The sequence below is a fragment of the Macrobrachium nipponense genome, chromosome 7, assembly GCF_015104395.2.
Source record: "Macrobrachium nipponense isolate FS-2020 chromosome 7, ASM1510439v2, whole genome shotgun sequence".
Lineage (NCBI taxonomy): Eukaryota > Metazoa > Arthropoda > Malacostraca > Decapoda > Palaemonidae > Macrobrachium > Macrobrachium nipponense.
This window is the reverse complement of record NC_061109.1, coordinates 76,429,765-76,453,597: the sequence shown is the minus strand read 5'-3', so window position 1 is coordinate 76,453,597 and position 23,833 is coordinate 76,429,765. Positions and strand designations below refer to the sequence as shown.

General features: G+C 38.2%; 1 protein-coding gene across 1 annotated transcript; it reads right to left on the bottom strand.

Annotated features, from left to right (window-relative positions):
• Positions 1-7,035: 7,035 nt before the first annotated feature.
• On the bottom strand, positions 7,036-23,574 carry LOC135217029 (uncharacterized). The gene is made up of 5 exons (XM_064252623.1): positions 23,416-23,574; positions 21,668-22,322; positions 21,022-21,171; positions 20,208-20,372; positions 7,036-8,101 (listed from the first exon to the last, which is right to left on the bottom strand). Exons 2-5 carry the CDS (start codon positions 21,710-21,712, stop codon positions 7,868-7,870), a joined length of 594 nt encoding a protein of 197 aa, XP_064108693.1. The 5' UTR covers positions 21,713-22,322; positions 23,416-23,574; the 3' UTR covers positions 7,036-7,867.
• Positions 23,575-23,833: the final 259 nt, after the last annotated feature.

Below are 23,833 nucleotides of genomic sequence, written 5' to 3'. Positions count from 1 at the left end.
AATTGGAATTATTGTACAGTTGAACCTGGGTTTTCGTACATAATCCATTTCAGAACGTCTAATGAAGTTCGAAATGTACAAATACCGAAACAATAATTTCCATGAGAAATAATTTGAATCCAATTAATGCATTCCAGACACCCAAAAATATTTTAGAAAAAATACATTTTATAGAGAATAAACAGTTTTACATACAGAAAACAATGAAAAATAAATATTAATGACTAATGGAATGGATAAATAAACATTTAACATCACTCTTACCTTTATGGAAGACTATTGTTAGTGTATGGAAGAGGGAGGGGGGGGGCCTGGGGAGGAGGAGATTTTAATGTTTGGAGAAGGGAATCACCCTCCAGAAGGACTTCAGGTATCAACGACCCATCTGGGGTTATTTCCCCACTTTGTTTTTTATTGGTGCTATCTGGGGTTACTTGGACCCCTATCACACAACAAAGCAGTACAGAGACACAAGTTTCTGGCATCTTGTTAAAATTTTGCCTGAAGTGAAAGAAGGCATTGTTATTAAAGGTGTTGGAGATACGGATTACATTTTTGTTGGGATGATAATTCTCCACAAAATTTTTTACATCACTCCACTTTGCAACATGTGCGTGCCCGTTCACTTTTTATTTTTTTATTTTTAAGACCAGCCTCTGCTGGCCTTAAATTCACTAACAGCAGCACTTATAGGCATTTTGTTACCGAGATTGGCATGCAACATCCTTACCTTTTCCCAAATTATTGCCTTCAACACTGCTCAAGTTCTTTCTTAAATTCTAGTGTTTCTTGCCTTTTTTTCAACTTTCTTCGGCCCCATGATGGCTTATTTAGTAGTTGCACTGGAATAAAAAAGTGCAAAAAACAACAAACACAACAGCAGAATGGGTCATGAAAGGACATGGGATGCTTTGCTTTGGCTTGGTATGGGCTGAGGCTCAAGATGGGGCCTGGGATGAGCATTCCCTGGTGTACGCTGAGGAAATGCACTAAACTCGAGTCAAAATTTTGTCAGAAAAAGTTGACGAAATCCAGGGAATACGAAATGCGAGGTTTGACTATCTTTTAAGTCAGAATTACTACTTTCATTATTTATAAATTCTCTTTCTCTGCCCAGTTTTTCTTAAATAGCATAGAAGTCCAGTCCTATGAGAGTGAATTAATGTTATCCCTGGTTAAATCATCTGTTAATAAGAATATACAACAGTAGTTATGAAACTGATCTTTGAATGAATTGAATATGACACTGATAGCTTTTTGAAACTTGAAGGGTGAGGTGTTAAGTCTTAAATGTACATGAACTTGATTAAGGAACTTGGAATGTCAAATGTTAAACTTCTTTTGGATGTATTTTGTTGCCCTCCTCATACTGATAACTAATAGACTACCTCAGATTCTCTGTAGACTTTCTGCTGTGCAGCAAACCTTAAAAAATAAAGTCTATTGAAGGAATTCAAATACGTAGTGTGAAAAGAAACACAAAAACTAAAAAAAAACTAATGTTGATTTTAATTTACTGGGGTCAAAATTAAAATTTGTCAATGCTTGTGTTAAGAGTGCTATACTTGAATAAAAAGTTTGCATTTAATACAAAAAGCTAAAATTCTTAATTTTATTTTGATAACTGTGGATCTAATTAAAGAGTAAAAATGTGGTGAGGTTTCTTCAGTGCAATCGAGTTTTCTGTACAGCATAATGCTGTATGAACCGTGGCCCACGAAGCTTTCAGGCATGGCCTGGTGGTGGCCTGTCCTATAGCATTGCTAGGTGCACGAATATGGTCTAACTTTTTAACTTTAAATAAATAAAAGCTACTGAGACCAAGGACTGCATTTTGGCATGTTTGATGATTGTAGGGTGGATGATCCAACAAAACAAAAAAACAATCAACATACCAATTTTGTAGCCCTCTGAACTTAGTAGTGTTTAAGATATGAAGGCGGACAGAACAAGTATATATGGCTGGACAGAGAAATCCATCATAATAGTTTTCTTTTACAGAAAACAAACTAGCCCTTTAAGGGGTTAGTGCCATCAGTGTACCACACGCTGTGCACAGCAGCCATTTCTTTTGGTTCTTTGCAGTGTTACTTCAGCCCCTAGCTGCAACCCCTTTCATTCCCTTTCATGCACCTCTATTCATAGTCTCTTCCATCTTACTTTCCATCCTATCCTAACATTGTTTCTTATTGCAACTGCAAGGTTTTCCTCCCATTACACATTTCAAACCTTTTTACTGCTAATTTTCTTTTTTTGGTTTCAGTGCTGAATGATCTCATAGGTCCCGGTCTTGCCCTTTGGGCCCAAATTCTGTATTCTGTTCTAAATAAAGACTAGGTCACAATTGGATTCCATATGGTGTCCAAGATGGAAACTGAATGTATCACTTGTAAGTGCTGACTCTATTCCAGTATCATTAAATGACTGAATTATTATAAAAGGAGACCACTTGAAAACCTCCAGCAATTACAAAACATGACACCAAGACTGTTTAAAATATATGGTAGTATTATCTAATATAGTGGGGATGAAGAATTATGATCATAATAATAATTCATTAACATGGACAAATATGGGCTAGGATTTCCTTTAAAATAATTAAAGTAAAGCATCTGAAGCAAGGAATTTATGATTCTATAAAGAGGATTAAATGAGAAAAAATAACCCTTAAGTACTTCATGTCAAACCAGAAAACGAAGTGATGATGAAATCATATGTGCAGATGGTGCCTGTCACTTCAAGGTTACTTCTGACTGAAGCACTAACCAGTCCTTATTGATGATGTGCTCTCTCTTGTTTATCTTTCACTTTTTGGTCTTTAACCTTCTTTAGTTATAGCCTAACCTAACCTTTCATAGAATTGTAGAGAAATCTGTGATGGATATTGAGGAGTTTGTCTACCTATTTGTGCAGAAGTAAACTATAGGTTAGTTACTAATGTCAATCAATTCTAAAAGTTTTCTATGGAAATACTTTAAAGAAAACGAAAAACTAGGGGTGACATAAGTATTATCATTGCAATGACATAGGCAGACCATGCACAGGTGGCGCCTAGGGTTTCTTTGTTACTAATAATTTTAGAGTAACTTATAGCAACTTCAAAATAGCATAAGAAAGTTTGGTGTGAGTTAATAGGAAAGTGACATTAAAATTGTAATCTAGTATTGTAAAAATTATGTTATGAATTGTGTGCTTGGTAATTCTTGAAAAGCAACAGAATACCAAGTTTGATTAAATCTAGCTGCATTGATTGCATATTACAACGCGTCCCGAGGAAAGGAAAGTAGGCTTGTATGTAGAATTCACAGGAAACAAAAACACTGGCGATGATCACGTTTTGACTACACAACGAACTTGTATATGCTGTGGATGTAACTCATTAATTGCCTTTCTTATACTGCAGTAATTTCAGAGAATTTTCCACAAGCAAAGTGTTTCTTGCCAAATATCCAATATTTGGCTAACAAAATGTTTGTCTTTAAAGGCTCAGGGAACAGATTTGAAATATCCACAACTTTCAGCAGTGCTGCACAAATTCTTGTTGGTAAATTGACTCTTAAAAGTTTGCCAATACATCAAGAAGTCTCCAACACCATCTGCCATTCCTAATCTAGGTAAGGACTTTTTTACTTTTTTTTACTGTATATAAAATGTTTTGTAAATTGTAACACTGTAAATTTTATAAAACTGTTTTTGTAATTTATATTGGTATATGTACTGTATTGCATAACCCAATAATATTTATAATTTTATCTATCTTTGCAGATGTGCTGGCCAATTCAGATTCTCCTGAACCTGTACCATCTCCAGCATCCTCTCCAGAACCATGAGGTAAGGAATTCTTCACTTTTTTAAATTTTTATAATTAGTTTTACTGTACTTAATTGTTTGCCCTGTAATATATTATAATATATATTTACTGTTGCATAACCTAATTTTTTCAATATCATTCCAGATTTTCTCTGAGTGATGATAACCCAGACACCCCTGAACCCTTTGTGGGTTTGCAACGTCCAGCAGGTAAGGAATTCTTCACTTTTATTTTGTTTAAAATGTTTTATAAATTTTAGAAAAAGTGTGCGGTACATACTGTAACTATATACATAGTAATAATTTATATTACTGTACATTATGGTTGTTACCATTATCATTCCAGATCCAGAAGTTATCACCTCCTCCCAGCCCAATTTATCCTCACCAGCTTCAACTGAAACGGTGATCCCATCTGCAAACCCGAACTCATCAGCCCCTGTACCCTTTCAATGTCTATCAGGTAAGGGATTCATCACTTTTTATTTTTATTTTTAGGTGTATACATTTTTAAAAACTTTGTTATAAAATACTTATTGTATTTATTTTTTTATCTTTATCATTCCAGACTCCCAAGCACCTGCAGATTCCACATTAAAGGCATGTTCTATACATCCACATTCAGTACCCTGCTAGTCCCTTTAAGCGAGCCAAAAACTAGAATTACGCAAGAAATTCTCCACTTTTTATGTTTTATGAATTGTTATACATTTTGTAGAATACTGCAATATTTACACACTACTTCATTCCAATTTTTATTATTACATTATCGTTCCAGAATGCTGATTACGTCTACCTGCTGACCTCTATTACTAGAGCTCCCTCATCCTAACCTACATACTGCATTTCAAAGTGCCTCAGTGGTATGGTTGGTGTGGTGTTGGCATGCCACCTCGGTGGCCGCGAGTTCGATTCTCAGGCACTCCATTGAGGTGTGAGAGATGTGTATTTCTGGTGATAGAAGTTCACTCTCGACGTGGTTCAGAAGTCATGTAAAGCCGTTGGTCCCGTTGCTGAATAACCACTGGTTCCATGCAACGTGAAAACACCATACATACAAACAAAACCGCATTTCAAAATCACTGAAAGGCAAGGAATTCTTCATTTTTCTTATTTTATAAATTGTTTTACATTTTATAGATACGTAATATTTATACTGTACTTTTTAAAAATTTTTATCATTGCATCATCATTCCAGAATGCTAAGCACTTTTACTGACTCTACTGGAGCTAGCTCCCTCTTCATCTTTCAAAATCATTTAAAGGTAAGGAATTCTTCTCTTTTTTTCCCAATTTTTATAAATATTTGTACCACATTATAGTCAGCAGCATGCTGAATTCAAACAGTTTAATGGAGACAACTTACAGGTAAGAGAAGCTGTCCTTCCAAGGTCAATAAAAGTATTAATTTCCAGCTGAAACTGACTACTATGAGATTCAGGGCCTCTGTAACACGGTTTTTTCGCAATAACTTTTTATCTATGTATTTCATAAATATAACGCTTATGCAGAATACATATTATATCTACACATAAATTTTGACTGTATTCTGCATTACGTAGGTTTAATATATTTGGTACTTATAATGTAAAAGTGACTCAGAGAAAAGGTTTCGAACGCACTCATTACGTAACTTATGACAACATTTCTTCCCTCTTTCTCGATGGATGATTGGCTATGCGTAACGAAGGCTAAACCTGACAACAATGACATACAAATTTAAATACAAGCAAAGCAGTACACTTTTATGAACTCTGGAACCTCTCCACTGATAATTGTCATAATGAACAAACCAACAAAATATGTTAATGAATACAAAAACACTTCGATTAATAGTCTAACTCCCAAAATAGGTTTCCTAAGAAATTACACTCTACTTTATAGGTCACAATCAGATTGACAAGATGTAGGAAATAGTTGGTAATTTTCAAAAACATAGGAGACAAGCTTGATTTGATAACTGCTATATCCAATGTCAAGCAATTTTTATTTATTGGCTATCTACCTATTTACTGAAAAAATAATAGCCGGTACCGTATATTGGCTTTAAACCTTCACCAATAATTATCGTCAGAATTACTTCATGAGGCTCCACCCACTTTGGCCTCGTCATAACTCAGGACACTGAAGGCTACCATGGGCATTGTTGGATTAGAAAATTTAACTTCTGGCTATAAAAACTAATTTCTCGAGTAGTTGTAAGAAGTGCTAAATGATCCTCAAGGATCCCAGCCGTTGGCCTGAACGTTTAATTCATGTATATTACTGCTATACTGTTGCGGCACTACTGCTACAGTAGTATTACTACGCAAGCATTGAAACCCCACGCACATCTATGTATCGTTCCGCCATTCATAAAGTCTTTGGGTTTCAGAGCCGATGGAGTTTCTGTCTGGTGGATGGGCGGGGCAACATTTCGGCAAAAGGTGTTTCTCGTAATCATTGGCCATGGCGTCGGCTAGATAATTTTTACTCTATAAAATTAAAACTATCGGGTTTAGGTTATTGATAATGCTGACAAAATTTTGTGTGGTTGTAAAATATACGTATGTCAACTTTCAGCTACATCCGATGCTTTGACAAGGAACAAAGTCCAAAAAACCGTGTTACAGAGACCCTGCATCTCATAGTAGTTCTTTTCACGAGAGGCTCTCAGTTATATCTATATCTATATGGGGTTAGAGGAGTGCAAGTATTTGGCATTATGTAATTGAAACTAGCACCTAGATAATAGATAACCACCCAGTAGACATGCTTTTCTAAATTCAGTTCAGGAATCCTCAGTCAAAAGTTAGAATTCCATTTTTCTTTCATCATGACCTGTAAACCAAGTCAAAATGCATAGATACAGGGGAAAAGAAAAGTGTACCCATCTATATATTTATCTAACTACCTATCTATCTTTATATCTATATTTATCTATAAACAGCAAGTGTGAAGATTTTCTGTCCCCAAAACAAACAGCAACAATAGGATGAATGTAGAAAAATCTATTGTGGTGTTTTCCTGAGAGAGAGAGAGAGAGAGAGAGAGAGAGAGAGAGAGAGAGAGAGAGAGAGAGAGAGAGATTTCTTGCAGGCACATGCTCACGCATATGATTACAAACTAGTTAGTAGTAAAAGGCCCATCACGTCCACGTAAAACAGAAAAGGGTGTCGTAAACTGTGTCAGAATTGGTCATTCATTTCTGGCAGTAAAAGCAATAATGGCAATAAAATATAGATTTATGAATTTCTCATTTTATCAGGCACTAAACACGTTTTCAAATGAAAGAGAAAAAAACCCAACCGAATTAAAAACGAAAGCTTGTTTTTTTGTATTTTACATTTATTAAAATACTTGAAGAATCATGTTTTTATATCTGGATACGTTGCTTTTTTAATATTCAATATTCATGTAAAGATTAACAGCAATTAAAAAAGGAGAAAATTATATAAGGACTGTTATTCATTCATTTGGCTTAGGGAACCTACACAGGTGTAAGGAGATCAGTGGGTTACTTCATTCACGCCAGACATACATAGAAAAGGATTGTGGAAAAGATGTAAATGAGCATAGAGCTGAGTGATGATTTGTATATCTGAACTATACCACATTTTCTTTATAGCAAAACTGAACGTCGGAAACAAAACTATAAGCAGTTCTTTCCACTATCGTTTTCTTATCGTTCTTTCTTTCCCTGCTTGTTTGCTTGACGTAGGCAATGGGTAACCATTCCACTTTCTTTCCCTTCTTGCTTGCTCGTCCTCTGCAAATGCTTGACTTCAGCAATGGATAACCCTTCCACAGTCGCTTATTTTGATCTCCCTCACATCGTCACACTCCTGAACGTAACGTCTCAATTGATCGAGACCCTCGCTGACGCAGGCAAATATCTGCGACGCCAAACACCTCTGAGTGAGGATGCGAAACTGCGACGCCGTCGCCTCGGTGGATCCATGCTGACTTACAAACGTTGACAACATCCCCCAGCTGCCGCCATTCTTCCACCACTCATGTCCCTCTCTCCTCGACACGAGCGCCCTGCCGGCAGTTCCGTTGTTCCGCTCGAAGTCTCCTAAGACGAGGAACTCGTTGGATTTCCCTTTTGCATCACCTCGAGGATTTTGGAGTTTGCGTACGTAGGACCCCTTTCCCCCGTACACAGGAAGACGTGGTTTTTAACGTGATTGATGAAGTTCGTTTCGCTGTAGTATTTGATGACGATTCTCACGGGAGGTCTCCCTCTGGCTCTCAGGTCCATAAACGTCAGGCGATCGCAGTCGTATGTCAACTTCTTTATCTCTTCGTACTGAAAAGAACGACATAAGTTGGAAGTAATGCAAAAACTTAGAGATACCACAAAAGAACTCTCTCTCTCTCTCTCTCTCTCTCTCTCGTTCATTCTGCCTCTCTTCTCTCTCTCTCGCTGGTCAGTTTAGTATTCCTAAATTTACATTAATTCAAACTCATGACGTTCCTTTCAGTACAAAGTAACGGAGTTTCACGTAATGCAAATTTAGAAATACTACAAAGGAAAATAAACACATATTAAATTATATATATATATAGTATATATATAATATATATATATAATATATATATATATATATATATATATATATATATATATATGCGTGTGTGTGTGTGTGAGAGAGAGAGAGAGAGAGAGAGAGAGAGAGAGAGAGAGAGAGAGAGAGAGATCTAGTAAGTGCATTAAACGTGAGTGGCTGGACAGGATAATTATGTAGTATGTCTGGATGAAAGCAGGATTGATAGAGCATAGGGGTGGACCACTTCTGACCAAAATAGGACAATCTCGCGCATGACGCCGATCTGACTAAGGTGTGGGAAATTTGTTTCACTCAGTGGGAAGATTGAAGGAATATACTCTACAAAATTACGAGGGTAATTCCTTCCACTGAGTGTTCTCTAGTAATATAGTAAATTGTATAATACGGGCTGTTAAGCACACAATTCTTCCGTGCGCCTAACGTGTTTTCAGACTTGTGCCAGAAAATCCAAAGGACTAATAATTGCTTTGTAAGTTTAAGTAGGCTAGTTAAATTCAGGTAAGAGTAATTTAGGTAAATGCAATTAATCTAATAAGGACTATGAATAAATTAAACCAAGGCCATAAAATTCCCAGGGCAGTTCAGTTTGGTCCCAGAATTCAATTAAGTTTCTACCCGGTTAAAGTAAAACTAAGGTAAACCAATCCCAAATAGTAATGCTAAGTAAACAGACGGACTATAGAAATAGTTGATTGGAGAATGGTAATTTCATTCGTGGGAGAATAGTCGAATTGACTAATTCGTTTGTTTCTTACTTTTTGTCTCCATTTCTGGTGTTCGTTTATGGACGGAAAGTAAACTGAATGATTGCCGTTTGTTAATATTAAATGTAAATTCTTAACTTTCCCCTTTTTGTATTCTAATTGAATTAATTAATTTAATGTTAAATGTATTCCTTATAAGGAAACAGTTTTGCTTTCCCGTCTTTATATTTCAACGTTGTTCGAGAGTTTCGGACAAGCGAAAGAAAACGGAGTTGTTGACTGTTTTTGATCCGACAAGGAGAGTAGTCTTGTGGTACCTGTCGGACAGAAGAACGGTTGTTCTTTTTTCTGCCGATAAAAAGTGAATTAATTAAGGAATCAAAATTCGAAGCCAAGAAGACATTGTTCTGGATAATGGTGCAGGTAAGTTGAAGTATAAAGACTTTCCTTAAAATTGATTGAGTTAGATAATTCTAACACGGACCTAATTTTGACTAAATTTTCTACTACGCCCATGTAATTATAGTAATTATATAAGCCCCTGTGAAATTGTTTAATCTGAGTCTATGCCTAATTAATTCTCACAAACTCCAATATTACAATAGCCTAAGTACGTAAAAGGGCTCAAAATTTAGTTAAGGTAAAGAAAAACAGTGTATTACGTCTTAATAAGTAAGTTAAGTTAAATAAGTAAGTTAAACGTTAAAAGACGAAACCGCTTGCTAACGAATGACCATTGGCTCAAATCAGCCGTCCGATAATGGCGGTCTAGCCTTTGTGGAAAATTGGAATGTTGACCTACCTTTAAGTTAACCCAGTTTGGACGCACACCTTTTAATTCACTCCTAAACTAAAAATCAAATCCTATATATCTAATCAGCAAACCCAGCGACCTCTAATTACATTCGTGGAAATAAATTGGTACGTTGACAAGAAATGTTACTTTACTTACCGAATTTTCAGCCGACAGATCAGTGTGAATGGCCGTTTTAAGTTTGGCACAGGATAGGTACGGCAGCCGTATCCCTGACTGCGATAGATATTGGTACGGGCAGTGAATTGCGCATGCGTCAATTTCAGACTTCCTGCCGTACAAATAACATTGTGTATAGTAGGGGTACGTCAGATTCTGTGAGTGGTGCCGTATTGTGTTATTGACTTTCTGCAGATATGGTAGTTAGCTAATCATGCAACAGTTACCGTGCAGTGTTGCTAAGAGCTATAGGTACAGCACTAGAAGGTAAGTGACATTTGTAATAATAGTCGAACTGAATTGTTTCGCTGAACATGTTCAATTCGAAATGTCAAAGTGAAGCAACATACTGTTATCACCAAAGTACCAAAACATTTTGACAGTAAAGGAAAATATGAAAAATCACAATAATACTTTAATATACTTACATTTTGACTATATACATGAAAAATAAAACTAAACTAATCTATCTGTGTACTTCATATCTTCTTTTAATCTCTCTGACCGTGTAATAGACATCGGTTTTAGCCGAAAAACAGATGTTTTCAGGTTTCAACAAGCTGAGAAAAAGCAATAGATGTCTACGAAGAGTCAAACTTCCAGAAATTGTATATCCGTAGGTCATGAACGATCGAATCGGGCCCGAAGAGGAGATTCAGAGGTCTTGAAGTACACAGAAACCGTGCTCTGCTGTATTCATGGTAGTAGGGAAAACTACTAAAGTCAATCCTCTGGTAAACGGCCTAATCAATCTTAAGCAATCATCCAAATCAGATCCATTTTAACAGCATGTTTCCCATATTGGACGCACTACTGACTGCTGCACTACCTTACTAGCTAAGCTTCAAATCTTTGAATCTTCTCTTCGGAGCTCTTTTCAGGGACGATTCGATCGTTCGTAACCTGCGGATATACCATTTCTGGAACTTTGCCTCCTCATAGACGTCTATTGTCTTTTCAGCTTGTTGAAAAACCTGAAAACATGTTTTGCCTTCATTTTCTTGCTGTCACTGATATGCCTCAGTCGGTAAACAAGGGTTCGCGCATGCGCAATACACTGCCGTACCAATATCCATCGCAATCAGGGATACGGCTGCCGTACCTATATCCAGTTCGTTTAAGTTTGGTTGCAGATAAGGATTCGGATAGGATATGGGTTAGGATAGATACAAACAGGAAAGATCATACAAACCAATTATCTTAAGGTTATTAATTTCTAAAACCCTACACTACGTAAATTAAACTCCAGACGAAGTTGACGAAACAAGTTGTTGCCCGTCTTCTGTTGCTGTCTGTTTGAACAAGGCCCCAAAAACCTGCGCTCGACCTCTTGCTACCCCCAGAAAAAGCCTATGCCAGGTTAATGGTTCTTATCACTCCCTAAATCAATTAAATAATTTCTTAACTAATTTGAAGGGACAGTTAAATCTATTTATTAAATCTATCTTTCAAATATTTTAAATGCTAAGTAAAATTAATCAGATTATTCAAAATATAATATTATAATTTCTGCAGAGCTTATACTAAAGAAAATGGGGTATACAGTGGACCCCCTGTATTCGCGTTCTCCGGATTCGCGGACTCACACATTCGCGGATTTCTCTCAGGAACGTTTCCCTGCATTATTTGCGGAAAATTCGCACATTCGCTGTATTTTTCTATGAGAAATATCCACAAATTCCTGGTTTTTGTTATCAATTTCATCATAAAATGCAGTTTTTGTGATAAAACTATTAAAAAAACCAAGTATGAAAATTTTTATTGGTTTTTCTTAAGTTTTAACTAGCAAAATAGGCTGTTTTTAGCATTTTTATAGGGGTTCCAAACATTCACGGATTCTAACTTTTCGCGGGGGGGTCTGGTACGCATCCCCCGCGAAAAAGGGGGGACCACTGTAGTTATTTTGTAGCTCTTAGGAGTGACTTCGTTAAAGGTTAGAAAATGGATATGTACAAATAAATTTACAACATCCTCTCGGGGGGAGTTAACACAAAACACACAGTTTTGTGTCGGGTTAAACAGCTTCATCATTAATCAACTGCTGTAAGAATCGCCTCGAGTTGGTGGCGGCTCTTCTCTTCGGTCTCTCTTCTTCTGCTTGATAGCCTTCAGAATTTTGACTGTCTCCTAAATTTTGCTCCGCAGCATCTACAGTATACACATCCTCTGGCTTAGAGACATCCAGCGGGTAAAGTTTGTCAACTGACAGAGTTGTCTCTCCATTGCTGGTCTGTAGCTTCACAACTCTGACCAGTCCATCAGAGCTGGGCATCAGCTGAATAACCCTTGCCAATTTCCACATGCAACGAGGGGTGTCATTATGTACTAACATCACATCTCCTACTTTAATCTTAGTTTGGAACGGTTAGGTTGTATCCCCGTTGAAATAGTGTCTATCTCTTAGGGACTGCAAGTATTCCTTTTCCCACTGTTCTTGGAATGCATGTATTACCTGAGATACAAACTTGAATCTCTCATTACATTGTTTGTGGTAAAGCTCAAAATCTGGGTCATTCAGGTAGTCCCGATCTATGGTAGTGGGCAACGAGTTTAACAGGTAGCCATACAACAGGTGAGAAGGGGTAAGGGCATCGAAGGTATCTGGAGATGTAGCATCCACATATGTAAGAGGTCTATTGTTAAAACGACGCTCAATCTCAGTAACAATGGTATTCAGTTCATCAGAATTAATCCTCTTCTTGAATATAGCTTTCTTTAGTGCTGATTTGTCACCGCCAACCATCCTCTCATAGAAGCCTCCTTGATGGGGTGCCCTAGGTGTGATGAATGTCCATTTACAATTTTCCCTAGTCAGTGTGGACTGTACGTCAGTGTCATCATACAAAGACTGAATCAAGGAAGAGCCAGTTTTGAAGTTAGTGGCATTGTCAGAAATCATTCGACGAGGGCAAGATCTTCGTGCAGTGAATCGCCTGAAGGAATTGAGAAAAGCTGTGCGGGTTAAGCTTTACCACTTCAGGTGACAAGTCGTGTTGAGGTACAAGTGAACACGACTATGTAAACCTTGTCCATTTCTTTAGTGGCTAGATTGCATATAAGAATTTTTCCAGTCAAATCTACTCCAGTCACCTCAAACGGCCGGAGACTGTTCACTCTGCAAGCTGGTAGAGGTGGCGGAGGAGACCTGCGCAAGGCAGGTCCTTCCAGACGGTTACATAGGTGACACTTTGTTTTCATCTTCTTGACACACTGACTCAGTCTTGGTATCCAGTATTCTTCTCTCACCTTGCAAATTGTGTCTTGAACGCCTGCATGAAGAACATTTTCATGTGCCTGAATGATTATAAGTCCAGTCAAAGGAGAATTTGGAGGTAAAAGCAGAGGAAATTTACTGCTATATGGAAGGTGGTCTGCATTTTGTAGTCTCCCAGTGCATCGCAAAAGTCCATTCTCATCCAGGAACAAGCCTAGGCATTTAATTCTGGCTGGAATTTTGTGGGAATTCTTGTTAAGGTATGACAACTCCTCTGGGAAATACTGACTCTGTGTGAAGCCAATAAGAATTCGTAATGCTTCTGAGTTCTGTACTTCGACATTTTCAGAGTTTATGGGTCCCGAGTTCTTAGTTTTATGATTCCCAATGGTACGTTTAAGGAGCCTAGTGAACTTAATTACTAGCTTAGTGACATTTATAAGTTTAGGAAGGGAAGCGAACCTACGGATCTCTATGGGACAAGTAGCGTCTTCACTGACAACTGTAGTTAAAACTTCTTCAGGTGTTTCAGGTGGGTAGCATGTAGATACATCTGCCTGCTCTGGCCACATCTCTGGGTTCGGGAGCCAACTTGGGCCATGGAACCAAATTTGACTTTTCTTAAACTGCCGCATGGAAATTCCTCTAGAGACAAGGTCTGCTGGGTTTTCTTTACCATGTACATAGAGGTACCTCACTTCAGTGACCTGACTTATCTCATTCACCCTGTTGTGGACATAGATGTTTTTAGATTTGTTGTTCTGAATCCAGTGTAGGGCAACTTTACTGTCAGACCATATGACAGTGTCAGTAATCTTGACACCATCGGTAGTGAAAACGGTTCTGAGGTAGTCAGCTATTTTGACTGCACTATAGTTGGCAGTCAGCTCAAGTTGTGGTATGCTTTTCTTTTTGAGAGGGGCGACTCTTGCTTTAGAGAAAACTAGGTTTGCACCTGCGTGTTGGTCCATCAAATAGGCTGCAGCCCCATAGGCCTTTTCACTAGCATCACAGAATATGTGAAGAGAGTAGTTGGTCCCTCTGTTGGCTGTGAAGCGTGGGAATTCCTGGTATGATATGTTCTCGAGGTCTTTCTTGATCTTTGACCACTCTTCTTGAAGTTCTGGTGGCAAAACATCATCCCACCTTTTAGATAGTTTCCAGATCTTTTGCATAAGAACTTTGGCTCGTACAATTATGGGAGCAAACAATCCTAGAGGGTCAAATACTTTTGAAAGGTTGCTCAAAAGTAGCCGTTTGGTAAGCGGAGCTTCCTCAAAGGTAGGGGGTTTTATGCTTAAGTGGTCAGTCTTGTAGTTCCAATGAAGTCCTAGAACTTTGACAAGATCTGAGCCTTCTGTTGTTCCATCACCTTCTTGTTTTACCATTTCGTTGAAGGTTGGATCATTACTGATCCATTCTCTTAAAGGCATTCCGGCATCTGACAGAACTTCCTTTGCAACCTTGTAAAGGCTGTAGAGGCTGACTGTTGTTGGTAAGGCACCAATCAAGTTGTCCACATAAAATTTGGTCATGAGGAAAACTAACTTCAGGTGAAGTGGGGTAGGTTTCAAAGTGATGTTGCAAGGTTGACTGGAGTAAAAAGGTGAGCAGGTGGCTCCAAAGAGAACTGATCTAAACCTATAGGCTTGAAGGTCCTTTTCATTGTTAAGATCTTTTAGCCAAATGAAACGTGTATAATCACGATCCCTAGGTTGGAGACCTACCCGTAAGAAGGCTTTGCTGATGTCTGCCGATACCGCAAATGGGTCGAGACGGAATTTCAACAACAAGTCGGTTAAATGACTAGTCAAGGATGGGCCAGAGTATAAGCAATCATTCAGGCTAGGGGCCTGCTTGTCCATCCGGGCACTTGCATCAAATACAATACGAATGGGCGTTGTAGGTTGAATCCTTAATCACAGGTAAATGGGGTAAATAATGGACATTTGTCCGGTTTTGGTCTTCTTCTGGCACTGTTTCAATGAAGCCGAGAGACAGTTGTTCTTTGATGATCTGGTCGTAAATTTCCAGATACTTATTAGTTTGTTTCAGCTTGTGAATAGTACTGTTCAGTCTTTTCCTCGAGAGTGCTAAGTTGGTAGGGAGTTGTTTCTTATCGACTTTCCAGGGGAGAGATACCTCGTATCGTCCTTCAACCATATTGATGGAATTCTTGAATTCTTCCAGTACAAATTTATCCTCAGGTGACATATCTTGATCAACGATTCCGACTGATTCTAGGGTCCAAAGCTGTTGGATGGGGTCTTCAGCAAATTTGCTATCAGACATCTCAAGTGGTATCTCTAGAGCAGCTTTGGAAGGTCATCAACTGCTAGTCTCATTACAGTTACAGAATGAGCACTGATAGGGGTGTCATTACTAGGCAGTTTACCAGCGACCAGATATCCTAAGGAGGACTCAATCAGGTTCACTCCGTTTGCTTGTGGAGAATGGATAAAGTCAAAGTAGTGATCTATGCCAACAAGCAGTTTCACCTGGTCAATCTGACTACTTGACAAGTTAGGATCAGCTAGGGTAACATTCTGGCTCTTCAGTTCAGACACTATCTTACAGAGTCCACGAGGCCTAGCGCTCTGAGGTAGTTTAGGTATGACAATAGCCTTTAAAGTTAGCAAAGGCTGTCGTCGTTTACCCTGACAGGTACAGTGACCGTACTATATTCTCTAGGTTCTTTGGTATCCCAGAACCCACTGATGCTCAGTTGGACAGGATTGTCTCGTACAAGTTTACACTCTTCCACTGCCTCTTGTGTGATGAAGGTGCGTTGCGCCCCAGAATCGAACAGTGATCTAAGTTCCCTGGTATTGCCTGAGGGTGGACACACCACTTTCATTAAGGCGGTAGGGAGAATTCCACTTGTTTGTGACTTTAAGTCTTTGTCACTGTCATTGTCTCCACAATAGTTCACAGCAGAGACCTCAGTTGAGGAGTCAGGGCACAATGCTGAATGGTGTAGTCCAGTTTTACATGACAGACATTTGTGGAACTTCACAAGACAATCGGTTGTCTTATGGTTAGGTGAAGTGCATTTCACGCAACGATTTTGTGCGGTAAGTCTTGAAATGCGCTCTTGCGTGGTCTTGTAAATGTCACACTGGTAGGCTTTATGTTCTGGTCTATCACAGAATACACAACTTTGAGTTCTAGCGGTCTTATTAGGCTGACTGGATTGACAGAAATACTCAGATTCGTAACATCATGTTTCTTAGGGGTGTAAGAACTAACCTGAGTTTTGGTCTGATTACCTGGTCTATTAGAACTTTGGTTAGGCTTGGGTTTTCTATGTGAGTAATCCTTATTCTTATCCCTGGGTTCAAAATCCAAAGAAGACAAGGTCAGGATTATCTTAACTTGCCCCTCTCTAGTATCTAGGAGTGAGGGGTAGTCCCGTCCACACTTGTTTTGGATTTGTTCTTTCACCTTGCCAGGTAGTTTTTGGAAAACTAAAGGACCAAGTATCCAGGTACAGTGATCCGAATTAGGTTTTTCTTTCTATGCCTCTAACATATTGTTCAAGTTTAGCCCGGAAGCCATGTAGTGAATCCAGATCTGCAGAAGGCTTAGGCAGGCATGCTACTTGACAAATTAGAGATGAGGTTATTTTCTCTGGATCAGCAAAAGTTTTCTTCAACATGTCAATGGCGTCTAAATAGTTGAATCATGACAAAGGATATTTTAATCAGAGCTAGAGCTTCAACTTCAAACATCCCTTCAGGTAATTAAATTTGTCAACAGCTCTCAAGTCTGGACGAGAGTGAACATTAGACTTAAAAATATCCAAAAAGGGGTAGTGATAAAGACGGCAACTTAACCTTATGCAATGGCCTAAACTCTGTTGCAATACTCTGGGGTTTGGCTTCCAGGCAAATGATTTTTAGTTTCTCCAAAACTTCGGTGCTTTGTATGATGATTTGGTTGGCATGACGCCGCTTTGCAGTGAGCTGTGTTCCATCAAGGTCTTGCTCAGAGAGCCCTTCTTCTCCAAGTTGAACTAAGTACTTAAAGTTGAGTTCTTCATACTTCTTTATTTGAGACTCTAGCCTAAGACAATATGCCTCCAAGGTCGAGGACTCAACCTCACTTGCCCTTTGAATTAAGTCTTGAGGTCAGCAGCGCTTACGCATAGATCCCTTGCAGGTTTCCTCATAAAGTTGGAGGGAATATGCCTAATTGTGTCGCAGACATTTTATGAGTTTAAAAGGTAACAAAGTAAAAAAAAAATCCCTGGACAACAACACAGGCCTTAAAACATCCCACGGGGGATGCCAATCTTCCTTTGTGGGAAATTTGTTTCACTCAGTGGGAAGATTGAAGGAATATACTCTACAAAATTACGAGGGTAATTCCTTCCACAGAGTGTTCTCTAGTAATATAGTAAATGGTATAACACGGGCTGTTAAGCACTCAATTCTTCCGTGCGCCTAACGTGTTTTCAGACTTGTGCCAGAAAATCCAAAGGATTAATAATTGCTTTGTAAGTTTAAGTAGGCTAGTTAAATTCAGGTAAGAGTAATTTAGGTAAATGCAATTAATCTAATAAGGACTATGAATAAATTAAACCAAGGCCATAAAACAAAATTCCCAGGGCAGTTCAGTTTGGTCCCAGAATTCAATTAAGTTTCAGACCCGGTTAAAGTAAAGTAAAATTAAGGTTAACTAATCCCAAATAGTAATGCTAAGTAAACAGACAGACCTAATTTTGACTAAATTTTCTACTACACCTATGTAATTATATAAGCCCCTGTAAAATTGTTTAATCTGAGTCTATGCCTAATTAATTCTCACAAACTCCAATATTACAATAGCCTAAGTACGTAAAAGGGCTCAAAATTTAGTTAAGGTAAAGAAAAACAGTGTATTACGTCTTAAATAAGTAAGTTAAGGTAAATAAGTAAGTTAAACGTTAAAAGACGAAACCGCTTGCTAACAAATGACCGTTGGATCAAATCAGCCGTCCGGTAATGGAGGTCTAGCCTTTGTGGAAAATTGGAATGTTGACCTACCTTTAAGTTAACCCAGTTTGGACGCACACCTCTTAATTCACTCCTAAACTAAAAAACAAATCCTATATATCTAATCAGCAAACCCAGCGACCTCTAATTACATTCGTGGAAATAAATTGGTACTTTGACAAGAAATGTTATTTTACTTACCGAATTTTCCGCCGACAGATCAGTGTGAATGGCCGTTTTAAGTTTTGGTTGCAGATAAGTATTCGGATAGGATATGGGTTAGGATAGATACAAACAGGAAAGGAGATCATACAAACCAATTATCTTAAGGGTTATTAGTTTCTAAAACCCTACACTACGTAAATTAAACTCCAGACGAAGTTGACGTAACAAGTTGTTGCCCGTCTTCCGTTGCTGTCTGTTTGAACAAGGCCCCAAAAACCGGCGCTCGACCTCTTGCTACCCCCAGAAAAAGCCTATGTCAGGTCAATGGTTCTTATCACTCCCTAAATCAATTAAATAATTTCTTAACTAATTTGAAGGGACAGTTAAATCTATTTATTAAATCTATCTTATCAAATATTTTAAATGCTAAGTAAAATTAATCAGATTATTCAAAAAAAATAATATAATTTCTGCAGAGCTTTTTTTATTTTTTTTTTGTTTTTTGTTGCTTATACTAAAGAAAATGGGGTATAGTTATTTTGTAGCTCTTAGCAGTGACTTCGTTAAAGGTTAGAAAATGGATATGTACAAATAAATTTACAACATAAGGTTCCGGTAAAAAAAAAGTCATCAGTCAGTATTTGACCCCACCAGAGTGAAGAACAAGGAAACTATCATCCAGTACGTGGAGATTAATGGGGACCTCTCTCACACAAGGTCGTGAAAGAGATAGACAATGGGTGTGGGCAAACAATTCCCATAGTGACCCTTAATTTATTTGTTTTCTTGGTTTTCTTTTATGGCCACCTACTAATGACGTCACAAATATGCTCAGTAACGATGAGATGGTCTAACCCTGTACTCTGTTAATCCTGGATGAAAGGAAGGTTTCAAGCAAATAGGAGATGGGAATAAATGCTCCTTTATGATTGGGTCGGTTGATGAAGGTTAATAAGAATTGTAAAGCATAATCAGCCTCAATGATACCTGGGAAGGTGCTTGGTGCGTCTTGACCGAGAGACTAAGATAACAAAAGGGTCATAATTTTAATGAAGAAAGCAAAAGTCTATATAGTTCAGTGCACACGAGAGGTTGTTCCTTGGTATGCAATTAGTTCTAAGAAGAACGTGTATTGCTTCAATGAAAATTTAAAATTTCTATCGCTCGAGTGATGTGAAGTGTCAGAAAGAGGACAGGAAATGAAGGCGCTGAGTTGTAAAACAGAAAAGATTTCTTGAAAAGAGAGCAAAATGATGGGTGTTTGCAGATGATACATGCTTGGTTGGTGATAGTGGCAAGAGACTGCAGGGGCTAGGGAAAGAGTTAGCCAGTGATTAAGAGAGTAGAGAGATTTAGCAATAAATGTTAGTGTGGATGTTGGCAGAGTAAGAGCAGATAATTTGTTGAAGTACTTTGAAGAAAGGTAGGAATGATAAATGTAACATCAGATTCTGGTGATGGATAGAATGAAGTGTTTTTACCAAAAGAAATAATAAAACTCGATTAATTCCGTCATTTGATTCATTTATACGTTTTAAATTTCACATAACTCCTTTATTAGATGAGTAATTGCTTTTACCATGCTTGTCCCTGATGCTGTGAATACTTTAGTGGGTAGTTCTGACAAATTCCCTTGACTGAATGCTTTGTCAGATGACAAAAAAAAAAAAAAAAAAAAAACAAAAAAAAAAAAAAAACTCCTTGATGCTGTGAATACTTAAGTGAGTACTTCTGACAAATTCCATTGCCTGAACGAGTCGTCAGATGAAAAAAAAAAAAAAAACCTCGGGGCATGGTCCTTCAGTAACTTACCTCAATAAGCTGCGCGGTGGGAGGGATGTGAAGTTCATCCTTCAGTCTGTGGACGTAGAGGGTCTTGGGATTCTGACCTGATTTAACGATTTTAGCAAATCTCCTTCGTCCGTCGATGACTTTCACGGCGTACACTTGCTGCCTGGTCTTCTTGAGGTCGTCTACCTGTTGCGTATCATGTTTAGAAACGCTAGTATACTTTTCTTATGTTATATTATGCCAAGTATTGCGACTGAGATCTTCAGCCAACAGACAGGTTTCAAGGAAGAAAGCTCAGACTGTTCTTGTCCACATAGAAACAGGTAATCCAGACTGTTCTTGGCCACATAGAAACAGGTAAATCGGAGTGTTCTTGTCCACATAGAAACAGGCAAGACCTTCACAGACCCTGGAGTGTGTAAACCCCTCTCAATCTACCCACGATTAAATAACAAGGTAAGGCATTTCATCTAACATTTGATCTCATCATGACCTTTGCCAGCTTAAAATTTGTCTGCTTTAGTATCTCTAGTTATAGGTGATACATGAAAGGAAAACATGAATATACTTCTGTACCTAAATATTGATCGTAAATGAGGATTTGACCTGTGTACGAGTACGTGTCGTGGACCTCCACAATGGCCAAGTGGCTGAAGAATTTAGGAGACCCTTACATGAAAATAAGAGAATGGGATACCAAGGTTTTTTATTTTTATTGCGAAGTGGAAGTCATGGTATCTCCTTTTATTTTCATGTGAGGATCTCTTTAACACATGCATATATACACACAATTCAATTGCTCTCTATACGAAAAGTAAAACAAACCTGAACTTACCGATACATAATTATGGGCGCTGACACCGGCCGCCACTGCACCAAGTTCGGGAAAAAGATAATTTTGTGCCCCTTCTTCAATTTCTTCTAAATTTATGCCTTGTAAGAGTTCCTGGATTAGTTCTATGTTGATTCTTGTAGCATTGTGTTCCTGAAAAGTTCCTTGTAAGTCAGGTGAGAGAGCATTTGAACATACGCACCAAACTATACAACAGATTACCGCTTGAAATGAAGATCATAGAAGAAGAAAGCAAATTTAAAAAAGAACTAAAGACTCTCCTATTCTGCGGGAGAGAAATGCACACTAAAAGAAAACAATTATTTTAAATATATTAGGAATATAAGCAGCAACTTATTTGAAAATGTACAAAGGCCCTTCAGAGAGAGAATCATCCCTGTGGAGGGCTGTACATAAAACCAAACAAAGTGAAACAAAGTGAAAATACAGGGAATGACGCCAGCCGAAGGCTTCTAACAATTTGCGCTGGCGTTTCAGAAATACAAAGTGATGTGTTTTTGCTAGCGTCAGAATTTCGAAAATCGATGTCATTTCGAATTCTTGAAAGTGAGTCAGAGAGAGAGAGAGAGAGAGAGAGAGAGAGAGAGAGAGAGAGAGAGAGAGAGAGAATAAACAAAAAATAACTGACCATTGTAGTTCTCTCCAGTAACGTTTTGTTCATGTTCGAGGTCATCTCCCTGACAGTGTTTCTGCGATTTGATCATGTCATTGACGACGTCCATAATCCGATCATATTCGGTGGGGCTCTCCGCGTTTCTCAATGTATTCTTTGCTGCCCTGATGGCCGCTTGCTTTTCTGAAACCGATTTCGTGACATTACCGATTTCCGTATTGTATCTCTGTAACCTCTGTATCATTTTGTTGTTTTCAGAGACAACGTGTTTCAGCTTCACCACGATGTCTTCCGTGACGGTTTTATTGAGTTTCTGCAACTCTGCAATTCTCTTTTTGTTGATGCGGAACACCTGAAAATTTGCTTCGTACATCTCCCGTATGCACGGCGATCCTTCCCCGAAAGCTTTGCGTGCTGGTCGGTGCATCCGTTCGTGATTCAGGTAGTTTACAAAGGCAAGCAGGCTCCTGTGAATGGTCAGGTCCTCGTAGGAGCTGACTTGGAATTGCCCTCGGCAGAGGGGGCACCGTTTTTCGTTATTTTCCACCATTCTCTTCAGGCAGCTGAAGCAGAAGGAGTGCGAGCACTTGAGAACGAATGACTTGTGGTTCAGGCGGTCGTATTCCTCCCGGCAGATCGTACATTCCATCAGTGGCCTGCTGCTGGAAGACTGGAAAGGAGGCATATTGAGTTGAGATCAGGTCGAAAAAAAAAAAGAAACGAAGACTAGATTGCATCATTGCTATCATTGTTGCTAAGAAATTCAGTATCGCGATAAACTCATGTAATAAAAATTCACATATTTACAGTGAAATATATTAATGATCTCCTCAGTGTTTACGTTAGAATATTGCAAAGCAAAAGGGCTTTCCTGTGAAGCATTTTAAATCTGGGGTCGGGGGTGAGTCAGCCCCGCCCAACTGCAGTATTGTAGCGTGGTGTATGGTGTTGGCGTGCCACCTCGGTGGTCGCGAGTTCGATTCTCTGACATTCCATTTTAGGAGTGAGAGATGTGTATTAGAACTTCACTCTCGACGTGGTTCGGAAGTCACGTAAAGCCGTTGGTCCCGTTGCCGAGTAACCACGGGTTCCATGCAACGTAAAAACCATACAAACAAACAAACCAACTGCAGTTTTAAAACTCTTCATAGGAAAAGTACGTGTTCTCTCGCTCCGTATTTCACCGTAAACACGGTGTTCAAAAGCCTTTCTTTTATCTCTTGCACATTAATACATTTCACTATGTAGTTATTATTTTTTCCCCCAGAATGTGAAACCCAATATTCACGTGGAGCAATCGTATAGGAGCCATGGACTTGAAGTTCAATCTTCCTTAAGAGTAAAAAGGGCAAGACTGTACCTCATTGTTAAAGATTGAGTTTTATAGGCGTGGAACTAGTAGAACTATATCTGTGTATGTACGTACATGTATACACATATGTATATTTATTTATTTATATAACCATACAATATATATAATATATATATATATATATATATATATATATAATATATATATATAATATATATATATATATATATATATATATATACATATATATATTAACATATTTTATGTATTTAACATTTCTTTTTTGCACCTGGGACTCATTCAGCCTAGAACCGTATAAAAGTGCTATTAAGACATCCTATCAAACCGAAAAAAAGTCACTAAACTGAATTTTAAGTTTACAAATACTTCCACCCCAACCACTACTGGCCATGCTTACCGTACATGATTCACAAACACGGAAAAATCTTACCATGAATGATATCCTTTTAGATCAATCCACACAACAATAGATTTCCCTTTTAAGAGAATATGCAGTTCAAGACGCGTTTGAGTTCTCGAGTGCGTTCGAAATTTCACAAAGCGATATTTACGTGAGAAAGCGACTGGGTAAAGAAGGGATCTGCTTGGAAATGACGCCTTCGACAAGTCCTTCATTCTTATCTCAACTCTTTCATTCTTATCTTGTTTGAGTTTTGAATGAGATGACCGATGTATCCGTTGTCATCGCGACGTTGAGATTGAGATAACGGCACTGTGCTTTATCGTTGTTTATTTTCATGATAAGGGAATGTACTTATGTATATTTTTGTATTCGTTCCGTTCTTTGTTTGAATGTGTGTATGTATGCATATACATGAAGGCATAAATATATACTTTTAAGTTTATAC